General features: G+C 42.9%; 1 protein-coding gene across 1 annotated transcript in view; it reads right to left on the reverse strand.

Moving 5' to 3' along the window:
- Nucleotides 1–22,576, reverse strand: part of Adamts18 (ADAM metallopeptidase with thrombospondin type 1 motif, 18) — a 99,605-nt gene that overhangs the window by 73,120 nt on the left and 3,909 nt on the right. Inside the window, exons 2-3 of the mRNA XM_013012695.1 lie at nt 22,297–22,522; nt 19,222–19,538 (exon numbers count right to left, since the gene is read on the reverse strand). Coding sequence (XP_012868149.1) covers nt 19,222–19,538; nt 22,297–22,522 — 543 coding nt within the window. The remainder of the gene's footprint in view (nt 1–19,221; nt 19,539–22,296; nt 22,523–22,576) is intronic.

Raw genomic sequence — 22,576 nt, forward strand, 5'->3', positions numbered from 1 at the left:
ATGCCAATCTCTGTTGCTTTGTTAAAATACGATATTGGTCCAAATCTAATGCTATTATTTCTACATGGCGAGCAAGAAAGAAAAATAGCTTGAGAATCTGATTTAGACATGGGAAAGAAGAAAACTCCATGGTGTGAAAAGGAAGTAGTACCTGGCATGTTTATTTACTGGGACGGAAATGAAGTACATTGGAAAGAAGAGAAGAAGGATTCTTCCCATTTGCCTAAGTCTAATCATGAGAAGATGTCAGATTCCTCAAAGACCGTGTCTAAAGAATCAATACTCGTGAGCTTTCCATTAACGTCTCCCAGCCAACATTGTCATTGTCGTAATTATCCCTGTGGACCAGCAGCAACAGCAACTCTTGGGGAGATGTGGCTATCACCCCTCCTTCATTCCATATATGCAGGTGGTGGCTGGATATACAATTCACAGTTCACTTTTATTCTGGTTAAGAAATGAGCTCGTCTCCGTCATCTGGCTATGCATCAACCCTCTGTCATGTTAGTCTGAAACTGCTCCCTGGAGGGACAAAGGACAAGAACATGGCCACTCTTGCCACCGCTCAGGAGGTGCTGAGAACCAAGTCAACCAAGAGGAGCAGCAGAGACTCAGAGAGATCAGCTCCCAACAACACTGCTGAGAACTTGCCTTCCTCCCAAGTCACATGCACATCCTCCCTCCACCACACTGTTACCTCTGGAAACAAGAGATTCAGAGATGCTGGAGGTGTTCTAAAAGATTCATGGGTTTTATTTCCCCTAAGACACAATAAAACTAAGTGATGTCTGGTTGTTTGTTCTGAAAGACTCTTATTGGTATCAAGATCCAAAAGAACACACACACACACACACACACACACCATAGAGATGCAGGGCACTGTGAAGCATCAAGTCAAGTGCCTGGGTTAGGTCCTGCACTGGGCACATTTCATGCAATGTGGGTGTGTGATTGGTTACCACTAGTGTAGCTGCTGTTATTAATACCAACTGTGGTAATTACTGCACGATTGCTGCAAGACCCCTGAATAACTGTCGCAGGCATCCTTACAGGCAGCTTTGTTGTCTACCATCTGGAATCCTACGTGGATCTTTAAGAGGAGAGGTGCAGGTCGGAACACCTGGTCATTTACCCTAAAAAATGTTTTGGTACCAAGAAATAGATGGTATGGTAGCATTTAGAATTAATTGGTGTCCCCAGTCCAGACCTTTCCAGTAAGACAATAAAATTGAAAAGTGGAATCTTCCATCTTGAACAGTTGAAAATCTTCCTTCCAGGAAGAATTTCCTGGTGGCTTTGACCTAGGCTCCTCTCTGATTCCAGCTCCAGCTGCAGCTGATAGTCAGAGTGAGTGCCATCCTCCAACGTGCCAGCATCCTGTGTCTTTGCACACATCCCCCCTGTGGTTTCTTTGTCATTAATGGGGCTTGAACTCAGGGCCTGGGCATTTTTTTTAACTCAAGGCTAGCACTCCATTATGTTTTGATCAAGACGAGTGCTGTAATACTGTAGCCACAGCTTCACATCCAGTTTTGGGGAGGGTTTTTTGGTGATTAATTGGAGATAAGTGTCTCATGGACTTTCCTGCCTGGGCTGGTTTTGAACTGTGATCCTAAGATCTCACCTCCCTGAATAGCTAGGATTCCAGGTGTGAGGCACCTGTACCCAGTAGAAAATGTATTTTTACAAAACAAAGAAAAAACATGGCTAGATTTTGCTAACTACCACCCCCCAAACAACAACAACAACAACATCAAGCTAATGTCTTAACTTTCCAGTTCTTAGTCTAACAAAACTACCCCAATTCTCTGTAGTTTTATGAGAGGCTTGGCTCAATACCAAGAACTCTAGCCATGATTGAGTGCTTTACCTCCGAATCCCATTTCCTCATGAGACATGCTCCCCCCACTGATGTAGAAATACAACATCTATCAAGTACATATGAAGCAATTAGTAGGTAACAATTACACAGTGATACATGATCAGGCTGTAATCATTTTTATCATCCTTACTATCATAAACTCTAACATATAATAGCCTCGATATGAACTGCTTATTAGGTGCTGTCTTTTAGATGAACAACAGACATCACTTTGTTTTTGTCATCTTTGGTGGAGGTGGGAAATAAAACTTCTAGAAGGTTCTGCTGACCCCTCTGTTAACTTCATCTTTACTTCAGTGACATGGAAAGTAAAGCACGGAGTGTCACTTGCCCCTAACCCACAGGCACGGAATGGACAAAAGCATGATTTGAATCTGGCTCCAGATGCCTAGTCATTATGCTACCCAGAGATCTAGAACTTTAGTTACACGAGGAGATACTCCACTTTCTTAAATTCCCTGTTACAAACACAAAATCTGACCCACCATATGCTTTCTACCCACAGAGAGGAAGATTCCAGCCATTTCCAGGACATGATTAATGATAGTTAATCTAATAAGGAGGAAAAATATAATAAAATCATGGAAAGTTCACTGTACAGTCTGTGTGTTTACACTGTTCAAGAGAAGATTGGGAATGAGAGTAAACATCCCTTGGTTCTTACATACATGGTAGCTGGGGGTTGTGAATAAAGAACGGCTCTCACTTCCCAAAGGCCCATCCAGGGCCCTGGGTCCATCGCCTTTCCTAATGTATCTCATAGACAGCCCACTCTCGGCCATGGGATGTGACCGATAGTGTGCCAGGTTCCAAGGATGCTGACATGGTCAGGATGGGTATCTTCCTTGGCTACTCCCAGTCTAGCAGGCAGAGGACCCACTCCCTGAAGGGAGACTTGCAATGCATCATGATGGCATGGGAAAACTCTGAGAAATCAGGGCAGAAGCGCTTAACTCAGTCTGAGAGTATCGAAGATTTTGTTTTTCTTTCTGAAAATGATGTTTGAACAGTGTCTTAATGAAAGGAAAAAAAAGAACCCTTGGGGGAAGAAATGTTTTAAGGCTGCTGTTAATTGCCTTTGCCACTGGTGAGGGAAAAAAAAATTCAGAGTGATTGCAGGCACATCAGCCTTTGACGGAAAGTGACATTAACCTCCAGACAAAGGGGGAAGTGTTTGTCTTGAAGCAGCATTTACTTGGCCACCCCTGTGCTGGGCTCAGAGAGAAAATTCTGGACTCCTCAGTGGCATGTTGACAGCTAAAGTGGATTGGGGTTTATGTCCAGACAAGCAGCCCTTGGTCAAATACATCCAAAATGGTTCCGTCCTGAATGAAAAAATTCACACCAAAAATGATCGAATTCTTTTGACACAATGGAATTCTTTTTGGGGTCTGGAGTGCCTCCCCCATTCTTCTTGGCAGAGCAGGTCACATGGTCCACTCCAGGGGCCAGCGGAGAACCCATTTCAGTCGTCAATGCAACAGATCTGTCATAAGGCTCTAAGTGAACACAGAGACTGTAGCCAAGCTTCGATTCCATGTGATAATGAATAAATTCTGCTTAAGAAGTGAATCCTTCCACTGCACTCTTACATATAAGAGAAAAGTATTCTACCTCCACAGGTTGCTCGGTAATTAACCTCCAGCACCACTGTGGCAAGATTGTCACAGCAAGATGCCACACACACTGGGAGGCATGAACAGAAACAAGAGTTCCTTCTCACAGCTATAGAAGTTACAAGTCCAAGACAAAGACCTGTTGGTTTCTTTCTAGTTTGCAAATGATTACCTTCGCCTTGATCCTTCACAAAGGAGAAGAAATCTCTGGTCCCTGTCTGTCTGTCTGTCTGTCTGTCTGTCTGTCTGTCTGTCTGTCTGTCTCTCTCTCTCTCTCTCTCTCTCTCATTCTCACTGGCATTAGGGCTTAAGAACAAGGCTTCACATGCTTGATCAGCTTTCTTGCTTACTGTTAGTGCTCTACCACTAGAGCCATGCTCCTTGTCTTGTTGGTTGATTGGAGACTTTCCTTCCCAGCTAGCTTCAAACTGAGATCCTCCTGAATAGCTCTCAGACTCCAGAATAGCTGGGATTACATGCATGAGCCACCAGAGTCTGGCTCTGTATTTCTTCTTATATGGTAAGCCATCTTTATCAGAATTGGGACCCTCTTTTATGCCCCTGTCTATCTTCACTACCTGTATTGCCTAGCCATTAGCCTAGAGGATCTCAGTTCAAAGCCAGTCAGGGCACAAAAGTCTGAGAGACTCTTAACCTCCAGTTAACTAATAAAATGCTGCATTGGAGGTGTGGCTCAATGGTAGAGCACAAGGCATGAGGAAGAAAGCCAAGCCAGAGCATGAAGCTCTGGGTTGAAGCTTCAGTACATACACACACACACACACACACACACACACACACACACACACACACACACAGGTTAAGATTTAAGATTTCAGAAAGAAGGGAAACAAAATGAGGTGATCTGATCATCAGATGTCATTTTTCCCCTGAAAGCATTCAATGATATGGCCTGAAAAGACAAGGTTAAATCAAGAGAAAGACTCTCAAGCAAAATCTTGTTAAAAAAAATAGACTATAGGAATTTGTGTTTGGGGATATCAGCGTATCCAGAACACTAAGTGCCAAAATGGCACAGCAGTGACTAAAATGAATAATATATCTTACTAAATAAGGCCTACTTTAGGAAGGCAAGGTTGGCTCAATCTATTTAGTAAAGGCAGAAGAAATCATATAATCACAACAGGTGTTAACAAACAGATAAAAATGATCAGAAAACTAGCAACATAAGATCATACCAACAATAATCTGATTGACTGTACATACAAGAAACTCACAGAAAATTCAAGAGTCCATAAACAAACTTTCCAAATTGATGACAGGTTTCTAGATAAGAATCTATATACAAAAATCAGCTTCTTTTCTATATAACAATACTCCCTAAAAATGTAACCAATATGACTATTTCATGTTTATCAGCATAAAAAATATCAGCCAAAATAATTCAGCAAGGCAGCTGTAGAGTGGTAAATGTAAAATATTACTGCTGGCCATTTGAGTTGATTATAGCAAAGTGGCCAACTCACAAAAATTCATTGAGCTATAGACTTTTGTGTATGCCTTTCCATCCAGTTGCTATTTCAGTTAATTTTTTTAAGACACACCCCGAAACTTTCTAAAAAAGAGAAGAAAAATGCTATGAAGGATTTCAGAAGCACCTTGTAAATTGAGTGGTAGGTACCTTTTAGTCCAAAACCTGAGAGTAAAACTACATTTTTTCTTGTAGCTTTGTCCTAGGAAAGCAGACACTGAAGCAGATAGAGATAAGAAACTGCATTAGAGTCAAAAGTAGCATTCAGTCAGGACAGGCTTATTCCACAGAGAGCCACAAAAAAAAAAAAAGACTGTTCTCCTAAGCTGATATGACAGGATAAATAGTGTCACAGACATTCTGTTCACGGTAGCTGACTCAACAGCCAAGGCTGACAGATTTACAATGGAGAACTGAATCCTCAGATAAAAAAGAAAAAAGAAAAAAAGAAACCCATGTGCTATGTTTGGGTCTTGATGACCTGCAGTATACACTGAAACCCTTAAATCAACAAGTTGATGGCATTTATGGGGAAGCACTCTGACGAGTTGCTTCATCAAACAAGCCTTGTCTTGAGTCTGGGCTCAGCTAAAAGCTGGACTATCAAAGGCAAGCCTCTGCTGACAAGGGAGGGAAACGTGCTCCTTTTCTGTTCAAATAATGGAAATCTTTCTTGTGCTCTGGGGTTAGAGAAAAAATGGCACAGATGTACAGAGATCCATATAGTCTTTAAGACCCATCAATGCGAGAAAAGATTTATTTACCCAATGACTCCATGCCTCCTGCCATTATTAGCACAGTTTGGTCTTTGGGTTTTAGCTGCCTGGCTCTCAGCAACTCACGCAATGTCACTGTCTTGACGGACATTTGCGTGGACTATGCAATACATCCATTAAATATGTATGTTTTACAATAGCATGTCTGAAACTATTTTGACTAAAAGCTGTGGCTTAAACACACACACACACACACACACACACATTCATTTGAACTATAAGCTACCTCCAATCACATTGCTCAGTGAACCTACTCGAACTCATACTGCCAAATGTCATGAAATACTTGCCCTTTTTTGCTAACACATAATCAATACCTGTTTTATTCTATTTTGTTGGGATCTGCCAAATGGTTGCAATCCAGAAATTTTTAAAGATTTTTTTACATAAAAAAGGAAAGTGGTTTTAAGTGCATGATCCAGGATCCTTTTTAAAAATTTCACTGACACTCAAAATGGCCTAAGAATCCTCCAAGGTATTTAATGAAAGTACAGACTGCATAGGCCCAGGGATTATGATTCAATAGATCTGGGATAGGTTTAGGAACCAATTTTTTCTAATCATGAAGCATTCCAAACAGGGAGTCTGCAGGTGCACCGAAGATGACATCTAGGTAAATGTATCTCCCACCCATTCTTTTGTTTCAGATGAGACAAGAGAAAGGATTTGTTCACAGACACACATTTGCAAAGAGTTGGGAAGTAAAGCCAAGTCTCACATTTCTCACTCCTGTGTCATCTTAGAATTTTAACCCTTGTGAGAAAATGCTGCAAATGAGAAGAGGCAATACCACCAAACATGAAAAAGAAGGAAAACAATGAATAACCCTGGAGGTGACTTTTCAGAAAGGGGCTGGAACCAAACCCACGACTGAGAACAGGTGGTTGAGAAATCCTCCTTCCTTTGATCCACATGGCAACCTCACATTCAAGCATGCTCAATCTTTTCAAAAGATTTCTTTTAACCACTGAATCTTATAGTGTAACGCACGGTATGATGTGCTAGCCTGGCAATTTTATAAGAACACCACAACATTTTAAACTGGTTCATTTGTCACATTAGAAGGCATCTCTTGTTTTCTGCAAAAAATTCCCGTGGAGCCTAATATAAACTGACTACTCATTTTAGATGATGAGCAGAAGTGAGTGGTATGACCGCAATGCTTTAATGTGGTGATTCATGTCCACTGTACTACACCAACCATTGGCACTCACCGGCGGAATGCCACTCCCAGCCTCCCTGCTTCTCCAGTATACAGCACTGGCTGTCTTACATCTATCCTTGATCTTTGCACAACCTTCAGTTCACTAGTCAAATCAAGCCAGTAAGGAAGGATACAATGAAGCATCTCTCAAGTGAATGCTTTCTTGAGGATGACTGGGCCCTACTGCTTCGGAGATCATTCGAGTTCATCATATTCAATGTATATTTGATGAATGAGGAGTTTCTCTGGATCATTTATATTTAAAACATTTGGGTGCAAGAATGTATTGTTACAATAACACTCATTTCCTCCTGACACAAGCCACCTCTGGGCAGGAGAGAGAGAAATCATTCAAACAATCACATTATTAGTTGTAAGAGCACAGAGGGAACTATGTCAGGAAAAGGGGAAGTGTAAAAGCCAACTTTGCAAAGAATGGTCAAAAGACCTTGTGATGGTTAATGAACTTGACGGGGCTACAGGATGCCCAGATAGCTGTGAAGGTGTTTCTGAATGAAACTAGCATCAGAATTGGCAGACCCGTATAGCTTTCCCCAATGTGAGTGGATTTCATATATTGAAGGACTAAATAAATAGAGCAAAAAGTCTGAATAAGGTGGCATCCATGACCACTGCCTGTCTTTTGAGCTGAAACACCTGTCATTTATTGCCTTCTGAGATAGGTAAATATATAGTATTGGCTCTCTAGGTCTACAGCTTGCTAACAACAGATCTTTCGCCTTTTCAGTACCCAAAATGCACAAGCTAATTCCTTATAATAAATCTCTCCCTCCTCTCTCTTTCTATCTGTCTCTCTCTTTCTCTCGCTCTCCCTTTCCCTACAGAGACTAGCACAGATATATAAAACGGAACTACTGGTTTGGTTTCTCTGGGGAATGTGGGTTAATGCAGGCCTAGCCACACTCAATCTACCAGTCAGATTAGAGAAAGGAAGCATCCACTGACATTTTTCCTGGTACTGCGAATCTTTTCCATAGAATAAACACTACCTACTCTTCTTTCCAGGAAACGACACCCCCTAAATACTTTTTGGGGCTTGAGAAACCAGGAATCAACACTTGGATGTGTTATTAGAACTATAGTCAGGGTCTAACTCTCCATCAGTGAAGAAGGCATTCTGGGATGCAGTAAGAAGAAGATCTTTTATTTGGCTGATTTCTCCTGTCTTTCTGTGGAAATGACTGCTTTGGCCAGCGTTCCTTCTAGCAAGGGAAATCCACTCAAATATCCATATGAGCAGAAACACAAGAAAAGCTAAGATTCTAATACATTAAATATGACATTGCGTCAGATAACAATGGACCTTTGAATGTACCCATTGATCTGGATTATCCTTGCTGTTCTTGTTGTTGTTGTTGTTGTTGTTGTTGTTATATGGGGGGATTGGTAATAATGTGGCATTAGCTTTTAAATTTCCTGATCAGGGATCTTGGTAAAACTATATTCTCTTTTACTTCCCATATGTGTTATTTAATGTACCTAGGAAAGTTACTATGAAAACAAACCATACATCTGAAACTTAATAAAGAGGTTTTTATTTGAAGGGGAAAAAAATGAGCAAAGCTAATTCAGCTAGCAAGTTTTAACCAGATATAATTAGAAGAAAATATGCATATGTAACTTCTGAAATTTTTCAAAGCATAATCTCTTTCATTTCTCTTCAAGGGAAATATTTAATTCAACATCTTTAAATCTGTCTTTCATCAACAGAATTGTGCAAATGTCTATATAATTGTATAATAACTAAGTGTCTGCAAACCAGAATACCACCCTGTCCACACCACAGCATCCAACTGAAAACTGCATGGTCTCTGAAAGCACTCTGGGGAAGACAATGTCAGCAAACAACTCAAGGAAAAGAGAATCATATCTGCTTGCTTCATTGTCCCATTAGTAAAACTCAGAATACAAGAGACTATACTTGTTCTTTGCAGTGTGGTAGACATTAGGAGGTTCTTACATGGTAGTTGCTCAAGTTAGAAGATACACCCTGGACTTAAATGTCTGATATGAAAATAAAAGCATCTCATTAATAGTTTCTGCATTATATATATATATATATGTATATATAACATTATATGTGTGTGTGTGTGTGTGTGTGTGTGTGTGTGTGTGTGTGTAGGTCATGGGGCTGGAACTCAGGGCCCAGGTGCTGTCCCTGAACTCTTTTACTCAAGGCTAGCACTTTACCACTTTGAGACACAGCTCTACTTTGGGTTTTTGAGTGGAGATAAGAGTCTCACCAGGCTAGCTTCAAACCACAATCTTCAGATCTCAGCTTTCTGAGTAGCTAGGATTATAGGCGTGAGCCACTGGCACCCATTGATTATATTTTCTTGGAATAATTACATGTTTAGCATATTAGGTTTAATACAATACAATCTAATACCAACATAAATTATATCCATTTCTTTCTTCCTTTCTTTCTTTTTTAGTGTGGATCCTAGAGAACTTAAAATTGTGTGTGTGTGTGTGTGTGTGTGTGTGTGTGTGTGTGTGCGTGTGTCTTGGCTTCCATTATATTCTCAATGAATAAGGGTGTGCTAGAGCAAACAGGAGGTAATGTTCCATGCAACACAAAAGAATAAATACAAGATTTCATGGAGTAAAGACAACCCGCTCAAAAAAAATAAAACCACCTCACTTATGTTGTCATTCGTTAAAAATAAAAGTCTACCACACACTAAAATTAGACTCATTGAAATAGACATCTTCAAAGGCACAAATGAACTGCATATGAGTTTGGGGCAATGTAATCCACCGGTAAGTATTCTTGGTCTCCAACATTAACCCGCTTGTCATCATCTGAACTATTCAAAGAAATCAATTAACAGTGGTTTCAGAGTGTGAAGTCATCCTCCAAGCCAACCATGAAGTCTCTGCCTCCTTCCAGCCGCCTGCTGACAGGCGTATGATGTACTCACTGGTATTTTCCTGCTTTCATGCCATCTGCCCTTATTGTCAGCAGACAAGGGGAGAGGTATGTCCCAATGAGACAACTGACATAAGAAGTAGTGAGTCAACAAGGCAGATAATGTATCCAAGATGTCCTAGTAAGACCACATTATTGACAGTACAAGATGCTGTGATATTCTTGCTGTGGCACTGTACTCAATAATATTGATTCATGATGTGTGTGGGCAAATGGCCACTGCACTTAACCTGCCAGCTACCCTTGATGCTGTGCAATGTTGCTTATGCTTGCCTAGTTCCTCTATGTGGAAAGAATCCACAGTTCGATCATTTTTATCATAGTTTGGATTTTCATTTCAAATGAACTAGATTAATAAGGTAGAGGAGGGGGGAAGAGGGAAGAGAGGGGAGGAGGGGGGAAGAGGGAAGTTGAGAGGGGGAGAGAAGGGGGAGAAAAGGGGAGGAGAGGGGGAGGAGAAAGAGAGGGGGAAGGAGGAGGAGGAGGAGGAGGGAGGGAGAAGAAGAAGAGGAGGAGGGAGAACATGGGAGAAGAAGGAAAGGGACAAAGAAGGGGAAGGGAAGCGGGGAGAAGAAAGGAAAGGGGAGAAGAGAAAGGAAAGGGAAGAGAAGACTAGTGTATGGTTCAAGTGCTTCAAAAGCCCACAGAACTTTCATTTCAGGAATATATGGACATCGGGGTCATGTGACCCTGTTCTCAGGTGACAAGAATGGCTGCCAGCAACTGCATCTTTGCTACCCCAGGTGGCCCAGAACTTGATCCCAGGAAATGTTTGTCTCCAGTCACTACAGTGAACCAATCCATGCAGTCAATATTATCTGACCTTCTGACCAGGGACTGGGGAAGACGTGTCACCTTCATCTAAATCCCACTAGGTAGGGGCAAGGAAGACAGAGCTCAGCCTGTCATCCTGGCTGCCCAGGAGGCTGAGATCTGAGGATCAAAGTTCAAAGCCAGTCTCAGCAAGAAAAATCCATGACATTCTTATCCCCAGTTAACCAGCAAAAAGCTGGAAGTGGGGGTGTGGCTTCAGTGGGAAAGCACCAACCTTGAGCAGAAATCACCAAGTGAGTGTCCAAAGCCCTCACAGGGAGGAAGTCTGTGACCTCTTCCTGGTGTTTATATGTTTCCTCCGACGAATGGAATCACACTCTCTTCCCTTTTCCTCTGCTCTGCTCCTCACAGCTCCTTTCCTCTCCTCTCCCCTCATTCATCTAGTTCAACTTTTAGGGCCTAGCACCTATGGTGATTTAAACATTTCTCAACTGTAATGTTCATTTTGTCACACTATCCATGTGCATTTATATTCATGACGTCATTACTCTCTGCCTTCATGCTGGAATGTCAGAGAACTAAGGAACCATATTATTCTCATCTGCCCAGAGGCTCTCATAATTCTGTAGCACAGAATAAGCCGAGGATAAATGTTTGGAGTTGGGAGGATGGGGAGATGGAAGGATTGGGTAGAGGAAGAAGTGGAGGAAAAGAAAAAGAATCTACATTCCAGTGTGACTTTGACTGTGCCTACTTGGTATATTCATCAAAGATTGAGCAATTCAGAGGATATTGTAAATTAAAGAAATAGCAGTGTACCGGTCATTGAGGCAAATTAGTCTTCAAAGGAAAGGATGAAACAGACAGATGAATGCTTGGGTCTTCTGCTAACACTATTCATAATAGAGAACTAAGCTGTACACCTTGCATTCCAGTGAAATCCTCCCCCAACACAATTACTATTTCAAAAAGATATGTATGTGTAAAGTGTCCAATTATATGTACTAGATAGGAACAAGGGAAAACATCTTTTCAAGAGTCTTGGGCAATGGCATACTTAGAAAACACAGAGGACATTCCTGATTTCATTCCCAGAACTGCCCATGGCCCCTGCGCATATACAGGTCAAGAGAGCAGAGACAACATTCTATGCTTCTCTTAGGTCAACTCCAAACCCAGAAACAGTATCCATATCTGTAACCCACATCCATATAGTTAGACCTCTTTCCTCCTGAGAAAGTAAGGGCACATTTCATTATAAATATCCTCTCTGTTTCTTCAGTGGTCCAGTTATTTTCAGTAGTCTGGGTTGGCATGTTGTAAAATGCAAAAGCAAATACACATCTTCTAAAACATTCCCAGATGGTTTGACTGCTGCAGTCCAACCACCCCCAGACTCCTGCCTGGTTCATGAGATGGCTGAAGCCCCTGAAGACAGGTGTGCTACAGACTGTGTAGCTACATCCGAGAGTCAGAAAATGCTCTGGCATCTGAAACCTTCTGAGCATCAACGTGACACTAACTCTCAGATCTCAGAGCCTTTCTGGATTTGGGATTTGTGGGTTAGATATATTTGATCAGTAAAGTCTATGCAAATATCCCAACATGTAAAAACAAAACGAAACTCCAAAATCTGAAACACGTTGGGTGTCAAGCATTTTTGGATAAGGGATATTCAAAGCTCTACCTGATGTCACCAGGCTTAATGTCAGGTATACCCTGAAAATAAAGAATAAATTTGTGGAAATGTGTTTTGTAAATAAAGTCAGTTTGTGATTGGGCTCTCGACACACGCTCCCAGCTGAGGACAACAGTGCCCTTCAACCCCGCAGGACACACTTGGCAGCATGGTTGCTGTTGTTTTTATGCCTCCTTGATCCAAGAGCCATTCTTCTAGAATTATGTTTTAGTCGTAAAGGACTGTGCTTAACACGTAATAACTTAACAGCAATTAATATTTCTTTATACCTTTGGCAAGAATCGAATTCATCCTACTATTATGCATTTTACTGAAAATTCCTGTTATTAAGATAAGAATACATATATGGGTAGTAGCAATGCATTTAAATAATATATTTTACTCATCTCTGATACACATAAAACAGACTCAGCCTCATCTATCTGTTTTTTTAAAAAAAAAGTCTGTTCATAGACAGGCATGAGTGGCTCATGCCTATAATCCTGGCTACTCATAAGGCTGAGATCTGGGGATCTTGGTTTGAAGCCAGATCGGGCAGGAGAGTCTATAAGACTCTTGCTTCCAAGGAACCACCAAAAGCTAGAAGTAGAGCTGTGGCTCAAGTAGTAGAGCACTAACCTTGAACTCTAAGAAATAGTGCACAGGCCCTGTGTTCAGGACACAGTACTAGCACATACATGTGCGCGCGCACATGTGTGCGCACGCGCGCACACACACACACAGATATGTTCATTAGCCCCAGAGAAATTGATTTGGAGTAAATCTTCATCTGCCTCCTGGAAGTGGTCAATTAAAATAAAAAAGGGAATATGAAATTGCAAAATCACAGGGAAAACACATAGAGGCTGAAACACACCCTATTAGAGAACTTGGTAAATCAGCTGATATAATCTTCTTTATAAGCTTATCTCAATCTCTTTCAAGTGCCGTCTCTCAAATAGGGGTGTGCACATAGCCAACTTCTCTCAAATTAATGATGGGCACTATATCATTTATATTACAAAGCATGCTTCCCCTTTGACTTGTGGGGGTAATAAAGGGCAGATAAATTATTCCAAAGCTCCATGGCATGAATAAGCAATCAAAAGAAGTCTACTGAAAATGAAAGCCTTAGCTCCATCAAAGGCATCCATCCCTTCAAGAGAGGTGAGCTTGCTGTCTAGACAGAAAGCTCAGCAGACTTGCACTTTGCTATTTGAATGTATTCTGTCCTGTAATTGGATAAAAAAAAAGAACCCATGGGAACAAGCTTTCATGAGAATAACTTAGTGTAACTAAAGAGGAACTCTTAGGCTTGTGGACAGAGATGTGTATGAAGTCCAAGCAAATAGTTTTGGTCACGAGAGCCTTCCTGTGCAGTGCTATCATTAAGCCTGTTTAGATTCGGACTTCAGGAATTAATCAGTACCATTTTCTCCCCAAATTGTTTATTGCTAATGGTGGGAAACCATGCAATTTTACCGACACAAATGTTCTGCTGGAGGGGACTACTCAAAGGCACTGTCTGGCTCATGGAAAACCAGGATGAAATGAGTTCTCAGTAGCTTTGTCTGTCACGCATCCAAGTTAAGACTGACAGTGATGTTGAATGCTCATGTTAATAGAAGCGAATATATCTCTTCCCACAATCAGAGTCCTGAATTCATTTCACATTGCAGCTCTTCGCCAAGAAGAAATGACTGTCTCTCTGACAAAGCATAGGATTTCATGCAACTAACAATCTACCATTCAAGCCCTAACTCCAGTCCTGATTTTTGCTGGTTATTTTAGAGAAGGGAGGGTAGTGAACTTTCTTGTCCAGGCTGGCCTCAAACCATGAGACCAGATCTGAGTAGCTAGGATTACAGGCTTAAGCCACCAGCAACTATGAGCTCCAGTTTTAATCTCTCTAAGTGCTTATTTTTATCTAGGATAAACCTCTCTCCTTCCTGTGGGTGATAAGTATTGGTACTAGCTGACTTTGGAAAACTTCTCTAGGGAAGAGGGTCTATAATAGTTGTAATTATTACCAAATCTTTACTACAACAGGTTAAGTATTTCTCATTGAAAATGTTTAGGATATAATGTTATGGATTTGGGGCAGGGGAGAATCTGAGAATATTTTTCTTATATATAATGATATATCTTGCTGATGGGACCCAAGTCTAAACATTAAATTTATTTATGTTGCACACACACATACATATAATCATTTTTAGCGTGTCTTTATGTTGAACCCATTCTGAGGTCAGTGGAATTTCCTATTTATTGTCACTTCAAAAGTTTCAGCTTTGGGAACATTTCAGATTTTCAGATTAGATAAGTTCATGCTACACCAATATTCTTTCTGCATGCCAGGCATTGTCTTAAATGTTCACCAGTATTATATTTCAATCAAACATCTACAGATCCCATGAGAAGGAATACTATCATTACCCTTATCATATCAAGGAAGAAATTAAATGCAAAAAGGATGAACAATATAGCTGACTCATGTAACCTGTAAGGGTTTGGAGCTGGAACTTGAGACAGAACCAAAGCCATGACATGCAATGCTCCCTTACATGGGATGGGTAAAAGTTGTGTGTCCTTTTGCTTATCTTATTTCTTCTTAGTGGATAAAGTAATGATTCTTTTTGTTGTTGTTGTTATGGGGCTTGAACTCCACCACTTTGACTCATAGCCCTACTTCCGGTTTTCTGGTGGTTAACTGGAGATAAGAGTCTCATGGACTTTCCTGCCTAGGCTGGCCTTGAACCTCAATCCTCAGATCTCAGCCTCCTGAGTAGGTAGGATTGCAGGCATGAGCCACCAGCACCCAGCTGTAATGATTCTTTTTTTCTCTAAACCTCGGTGTCTCTACCAACATGGTGGCCCAAACCCAAAGCACTCTTTTCTTGCTTGACTGGCTTTAAAACCCTTCAGGACAGGGGATGGGGAGAAGAGAGGGTCAATGGCCATTTCCTGCCTAAGACTTATAACCTAGCTGAAAGCCAAGAATAATCAAGGCTGTGCCCAGCTGAGCACTGACACAAAGCCTCCCAACCCTACATGAGAGAATCACCATTCCCACTGTGCAGATGAGAAAGATGGAGGCAGAGGCAAGCTCAGGACTCACAAGCCCAGAGCTCAGGGAGCTGGGAAATGGATTCTTCAGTGGCTGTCTCTGGTGGACAAACAGAAAACCCAGGGAGGAAGCATGGGCGCCGTGCACTCTAATGTGAGATCCTCAGCCTGGGCTCAGCTACTCCGCAGCGCAACACTCTGGCAAGAAACTTGGCTTTGGGTTTTTTTTTTTTTAAAGAGTTTTTGGTCTGATGTGTTGCTAAAAGTGTTGTTATAAGCAAATAATTAAGTGTTTCCACAAATCGTGTGTGAAGAGGGTAGAGTGAAGTGAAGCCAAAAAAACTTTAAAAAGTCTTTTCTTTTCTTTTTCTTACCCTTGACAAATTGAGTAATGGCCTAAGAAAACGCCTTTGATTTGGGGTCAGCCTGCATTAGAAAATTGGTTAATACGATCCAGCCTAATCCTTAATTTCACGTGATCCTCTCCAGAGAGTCCACGAAGTTGCAATGGGGTATATGTAATTCAACAATCCCTAGAGTTCAGGAGGCCTCCAGCCAGCAGAGCCAAGGATAAAAGTCATTCAACTTCAGCCCTTTGTTGAATGGAAATGAGCTTTCTAAAGACTGCTTGGCAGGCAGTGACCAGCAAGAGACAAGTCAATGACTGAGCTCCCTGAGTGTTAAAAACGAGTGTTTGAAAAGGAGAGATCAAGGCATCCCCACCGCTGGTGCCTTTTGAAAGCCAATGGCTTCCCAAGTTTCTTGCAAGGACCCAGGCTCTCCTGAGAATGGAACACTGAAGTCCTAGTCTGAAAAAGCCACCACTAAAGAAAGACACAATGGGGACATTAGAGTAGCCAGCCATGGAGGAGGATGAAAAAAAAATGCCACATAATTGTTGGGGACAAAAGAAAAGAGAAAGGAAGGGAAACCAAGTGACAAAAATAAGTAGTGTATTGGGAACCCAGACCACAAGGGTTGCTGGGGAAACTCTTACTATGGGATGCATTCCACTGGGAACCACTGGTGGGGTACTGAGCCCAGGGAATAATCAGACATTGAACACAGGGTCTGACAGAAACAGCAAAGCAGCCTAACCATTCTGACAAGCTTGGTGTTTGCTGAGGTTCTCAAAGGTAAACAAGTCCATGTAATACAGGCCTAAGCAGAAACACAAGGTAAAGTCTTCTCGTGGGATCCTCATATTAAAGACTGGAGCTAGGTTTAGAGTTTCTGAAGTCATATCTATTTCCTCAGCCAGAAATCAGGACCATCAGTCATATCGGGTACCAGGGAAGAACAAGTAAGCTGAGGACTGGAAAATGCTTGTTTTATAAGGAGACACAGAGTGCTGGTAAAGGAAGCTGACAGATCCATAAGCTTAAGAAGAAGGGGAATGGTCAAATTGGTCTCAGTGCCATTTCTTGGAGATCCACAATGTATAATATTGAAAAGCATGAGAGGTATGAAAGGCATCTAACTTCCTTTAAACCTACAGTCTCCTTAACTTACATGACCACAAAACTTATTCATGGAGTATCTCTGCAGAGTTAGAAAGCAATATAGATTATTATAGTACCTCTGTAGGGAGAAATCATTGCTTTGGTGTTTTTCTGTCAGCACCAACCCAAAGTGAGTTCCTTAAAAAGAAAAGAACTAGCTGGGTGCAGGTGGCTCATGCCTGTAATCCTAGCCCCTCAGGAGGATACATCTGAGGATCGCAGTTTGAAGCCAGACCAGGCAGAAAAGTTCCCGTGAGACTCTTATCTCCAATTAACCACTCAAAAACTGGCAGTGGCACTGTGACTCAAGTGGTAGAGCGCTAGCCTTGAGCACAAAGAGGCTTAGGGACAGTGCCCAAGCCCTGAGTTCAAGCGCCTCCTCCCCCAAAGGCCCCCCCCCCGTGTTGGCACAACAACAACAAAAATCTCTTCCCCAAAATCTATGAATGAGATGACTAATCAGATTTCCTACCCCTCGTAGACAATGGAATCCCAAGGGAAGCTAAGTTTTGTAGAGAGAGAAGAGCTGGAGAGCCAGGGGCTGCTGGCCTGCTTTCCATGAACTCACGTCTCCACAGCCTGGTAAGGGGCGCGGTCTGTCCCATGAGTCCCATTTTAGAGATGAAGAAATGAAGGTGCATAGAGCTTAAATAATAACATGCCTTGGGCCCTCTTGGTAGGTGTGGGTATGATTGTCAAAATTCAAGCTGAAAGCTCTTAACCACCAGTGTCATGAAACAAGGTTCAGGGAGGCATCTAAAGGCTCTGAATTCTGAGTAGACAGACAGAGGGCCATCCAGGAGAATGACGGAATGCTGAGACACAGCAAGAGACTCGCCACCACAAAACAAACAGAAAGCCAAGATCTAGTTGGGCACGTGCAACACGTGGCTGTAACCAGGTTACAATACACAGGTCATTAGTGAGCTGGAGTCATTGCTTAAATGGATCCAGCTTCGTTGGGAATTGCTCTTTGCTTTACTTTATAATTTAAATAGATAGAAGAATATTGTGACTGTACAGATGAGGAAAGATTTTAGCCGCAATTCAGGCCACACCATGAAATTTAAAATTAAACAAAAAGAAGTCACATCACATCTTAACTGAAAATGTCAACTGGCAAAGAACACGGGAGCCCTCCTCCACCCCCAAATATGCAGTTCCTCTTGCTTACGACACACTGTGCCCCGTGCATTCCCAATGATACCCTCAAAGGGCCTTCTTACATGTTCCTTCTGGACAGGCCACAGCATGGTCACTCTGTCTCTCAGGCACAAACACTTCTGTCAATCCAAGACATTTCTCAATCGCATTTCTTGATCGCAACACAACGTAAAAGCCTACATGCCTTTCTTGCCTTGTCTAGTTGATTCGACCTTGTATGCAATAGAGTTCACAACACAATTCTTGGCTGGCATTCCAAGAGAGGAAATAACACTTGTCCTAGATGCTTTTAAATCTTCTGCCTTCTTGGATATCGAACTTCATCCTGCCAAGCCCGGAATACCACCAAGCCATGTTCTACAAGGATTTTTGCATGTATGTGTGTCCATACTGGGGTTTGAACCCAGGACCTGGACGCTGTCTCTTAGTTTTGCTCAAGGTGCTTGAGCCACAGCTTCCTTTCCAACTTTTTCGCAGGTTAACTGGAGATAAGAGTCTGACAGACTTTCCTGCCCAAGCTGGCTTTGAACTGTGATCCTTAGATTTCAGTCTACTGAATAGCTAGGATGATAGGCATGAGCCACCAGCACCCAGTCTAAAAGGATTCTTTATGTTTTCAAGACAACATCAACAGATTTCTTAAAAGAGACCAAAAGGCTTTCCTTGTACAAAGTTGAAGGTGGACTGACCAAAACTGCTGAATGCAATTTTGCATTGAAATATAGTTTCCTATTTCAGAGTCACATAGAGACATGCAGCTGGTTAGATTTATAGAAGGCTGAGCTCCCAAGACTTCACAAAGCGAATGGCATCCATCAAATTTATTTCCTTGGGGAATCCTCTCAAACATGGAGAACGTGAAGGCCCAGACCATTAAACATCAAAAGAATGTCCTAAATGGTCATTAAAATTCTATTATATGTTCTTTCCTTTTTCTTCAGAGAGCAGATTACATTAATTCAATTGAGAATATTATAAGTATCAAAAGCTGACCATGGGGGCGGGCAGTTAGCTACAAATTAGCTTTTAATATTTGCAGACATCTGCTCAATGACACCTATGCAAACCAGGAACAGTGAACTCAACCGGACAGGGGGGTGGGACACAGACTTACCAAGCCAGCGCAGGTAGACACAGCAACAGAGGAGAAGCTGTCATTTCTGATAAATCCCTGATAGAAACATCGCTGTCCCGTAGGTTCCCAAGTCTCTGTAGCACCGTCTTTTCCAAGTACCTGAACAATAAAGTGACTGCTCAAAATCGCCGAGGGTTTCAGTTCTAAGTGTAGTTCCTGTCCAAATGCTGAAAACCGGTAGTGCAGAGAGCTCCTGGCACCCTGAGCCGATCTCTTTTTCCTGCCGTTGTGCAAAATGTCATGCGAAATGTAAGACCCGCCCGAGTCCACTTCTACCGGCGTGACAAAGACGTAATCTGCAATGGGAAAAGTTGAGCTGTCAGCACCCAGAACCCACAGTGCCAAATGGTCACTTCGTGACAGGCTGCCAAGAAAATAGGGACAGCCCAGAGATCTTCCATCCTATTGCTATGTACCTAGAGAGAACAAGACTTCCGAATAGCCCAGCCAGACAAGCACCTGGCAGCATCTGCAATTAGCTCTAGGACCTAAAGTCCAAGCCCAAGTATGATGCATTTTTCTAGAACACTTACAGAAAATACACAGTCTGTTAGAAGAGAGGTTGGCGCTTCCTACTTATCCACCATAGATCCGTATGTACAATTATACTATGCTCATCGGGGGAGATAAATTTAATATAAAATCACAAAGGTAAACTGATTTTTACTTCAAGGGGATCAACAGCTTGGTGTTTAAAATGAATTGGGAGCCAATGTCGATTATTTGGATAGGATTTAATTCGCCAAGGGTAACTCATTCGCAAGCAACAGCCATTTCTAGGTTGCCGATACTATTTACACAGCAGGAACAAACTTTCAGTGCATCTTGCCATTTGTATTTTCCTACCAGCTCTTCCAGGGAAAATCTGGTTCTATCACAAGCCTAAAACCACCGCCTCATGCATAAAAACACTCCAGAATTTTCAGAACCAGGCTGGAGAGTCTGATGTTGAACCTTGCTCAGACATGTCCAAGGGGGCGTGGCTGAGCTCGGGACACCTGGAAAGACATGTTGAAAGCCAACCTCCCCCACTGCTCCCCAGAGCACCCCCAATTGCTGCATGTTCTAAAGGGGGAGGTGGGGAGCTGAACAACAAGTCTGAGAGAGCCACACCAGCACATTCTCTTTCTTTTACTAAACATTGAATTTGGAGAACATCTTCCTCCCCGCCTCCCCTGGTAATGATTTAGAATATGTCCTAGTCACACTTAACCAACGCTCTGCATTTCACTTCTCCAAGCACAGAACTGGAAAGTAATTTGGAAAGTGTTTATAAAGATTCTGAACAAATAAGAGGCACGTTTGAGTCACTTTGGTTCTTGGTTACTGAGAAGAGGGAGGGAGGGAAAAAAAAAAGAAAAAAAAGCAGGAGGAATTTCCATGTTTTCCAAAACAGTCAACAACAATCAAAAACAAAATAAAAGCTACAGGGTACAGAAACTCTGTAGCTAGCAGAGATCAATGTTATTGATATCAATGATATAGATCAATGTCAATGATATTCTAATTATACTCAGGTTGGGGGTGGGGAATTCGGTGACAATCATATTGCATGGTTGTCTTCTGTCTCTGCCCCATCTGTAATTTCTATTGATTGGACAATGCTCATCCTTACATCCTTTATTCCTGTCTCAATTGTTCTCCGTGCTTCTCTCCTTCAGGTGGTTATCTTATATAACTGGCATCCATATTTTTTTCAATAATTGAGAAAGGAAAAAAATTAAAAAAGCTTTTCCCTTCTGTCAACCTGAGGGGAAAAGACACCTGAGCAGGGTGTATTTCACATCTCTTAAACAAATATTCTCCAATATATTACTTTGCAGAGATGTAGCTTTTGATTAAACACAGGTTTGTTTTTTTTCTTAATAGAAAGCCTACCTAACCGACTACAAAAGCCATGTCAGACATACGGTCCAGACAAGAGTTTCCACCGTAAGCTGTTTCTTACAGCTTTGTCCCAAATCCTCTGAAATTCTGCCTGCTCTTAGTTGGGAGGCCTTGTGGAAGCCTCAGCCACATGCCCCACACACCTGCTATGTACAAGTTTGCTTCCAAGGGAAGAGTAAGTCAGCAGGCTGTTGGGAAGAGCAGTGAGGGGTATCCTGTCCAAAGTCATCCCATTCACTACTCCAGGAACTGCCCCAAGAGGAGGACCTCAGAGATGGAGGCTGGAATGGAAGCATTCTTCAGGCCTGATGTGGTGGTGTGGTGGGGGGGGGGGGGGGAGGTGATTGAGAAACCTCAGCCTCTGATTGGACAAAAATGATCATTTTGACCCGCGGATAATATCCGGGCTTCTCTTGCCCTCTCTGTCACCCAGAGTAGAGCAACCTTTTTGTACAATTCCACCTGGGGGAGGGGGAGAGGGAGGGGAAATCCCAGTAGTTGACTTCTGTCACCATCAAGAGTAATCTTGCAAAGATCAGAAAGGAAGAACCAAAGAATCCAGGTTGGAATAATAAGGGTTCGGGTTTGTTTTTTGTTTTGTTTTTTTTTTGCTAGACAGGATGAGTGAGTCAGGCATCGGCTGGTGGAAACATACATACATACATGCATGCATACATACACACACATACACACACACAGTGCAAATCGAGGGATCCCCTTCTCCATGGGGGAGTCGATAAGCAGAAGTGTGCGGCAGCAGATGCAGCCTGCCAAGCCCCCAAGCTCCTGCTGCACTGCCGTTTAGGAGAAGGCCACCTGTGGGCATGGGGTGATCCCCCAGAGTTGCCAGGAGGAGAGAGTGAGGAGGAAGAGGAGGTTGGGGGGGGGAGCGGAGTCTCCCAGTTCCCACCCCGCCCGCAGTGGTTAGGGTCGGCGGACCTTTCCAAAGAGAGGGAAGAAATGAGACTAGCAAGTGCCTCCATCTGTGTCCTCTTCCTAACTTCTCACCGCCCTTAGGGGTCTGTCTGTCTCTGAACAGAACTAGCCATCTGGGAAACGGGGAGAGGATTTCTTTTTCGGTGGTGGATGGTTTCCCCGCTGCGTTCTGGGTCCCGCAGCCTGAGGCCCCGATCCATCCGCGTGCTGCGTTCTCGGTCCTGGCCCCACGGGCGCGCCGGGGGCCCGCGCGGACGGCGCACACCTGCTGCCCGCGCGCCTCCACCTTCAGCCGGAGAGAGGGGCAGACAAAGGGGGGCGGGGCGGGGGCGGAGGGCGGGAGGGGGGCGCAGAGCAGATACGAACCCGCGTTGAAGCCGCCTTGGCCGCCGCCGCTGCTGTCACCGGCCCCGGCCGCGGCGACCCAGGCACCGCCCAGGCAGCCCAGCTGCAGCGCCTGCGAGGGGGAAAAGTGACATCGCGCGCGCGCGCGGGTCAGCGGCGTGGCGGG

The sequence above is a fragment of the Dipodomys ordii genome, unplaced genomic scaffold (genome assembly GCF_000151885.1).
Source record: "Dipodomys ordii isolate 6190 unplaced genomic scaffold, Dord_2.0 Scaffold18, whole genome shotgun sequence".
In the NCBI taxonomy this organism is placed as follows: domain Eukaryota; kingdom Metazoa; phylum Chordata; class Mammalia; order Rodentia; family Heteromyidae; genus Dipodomys; species Dipodomys ordii.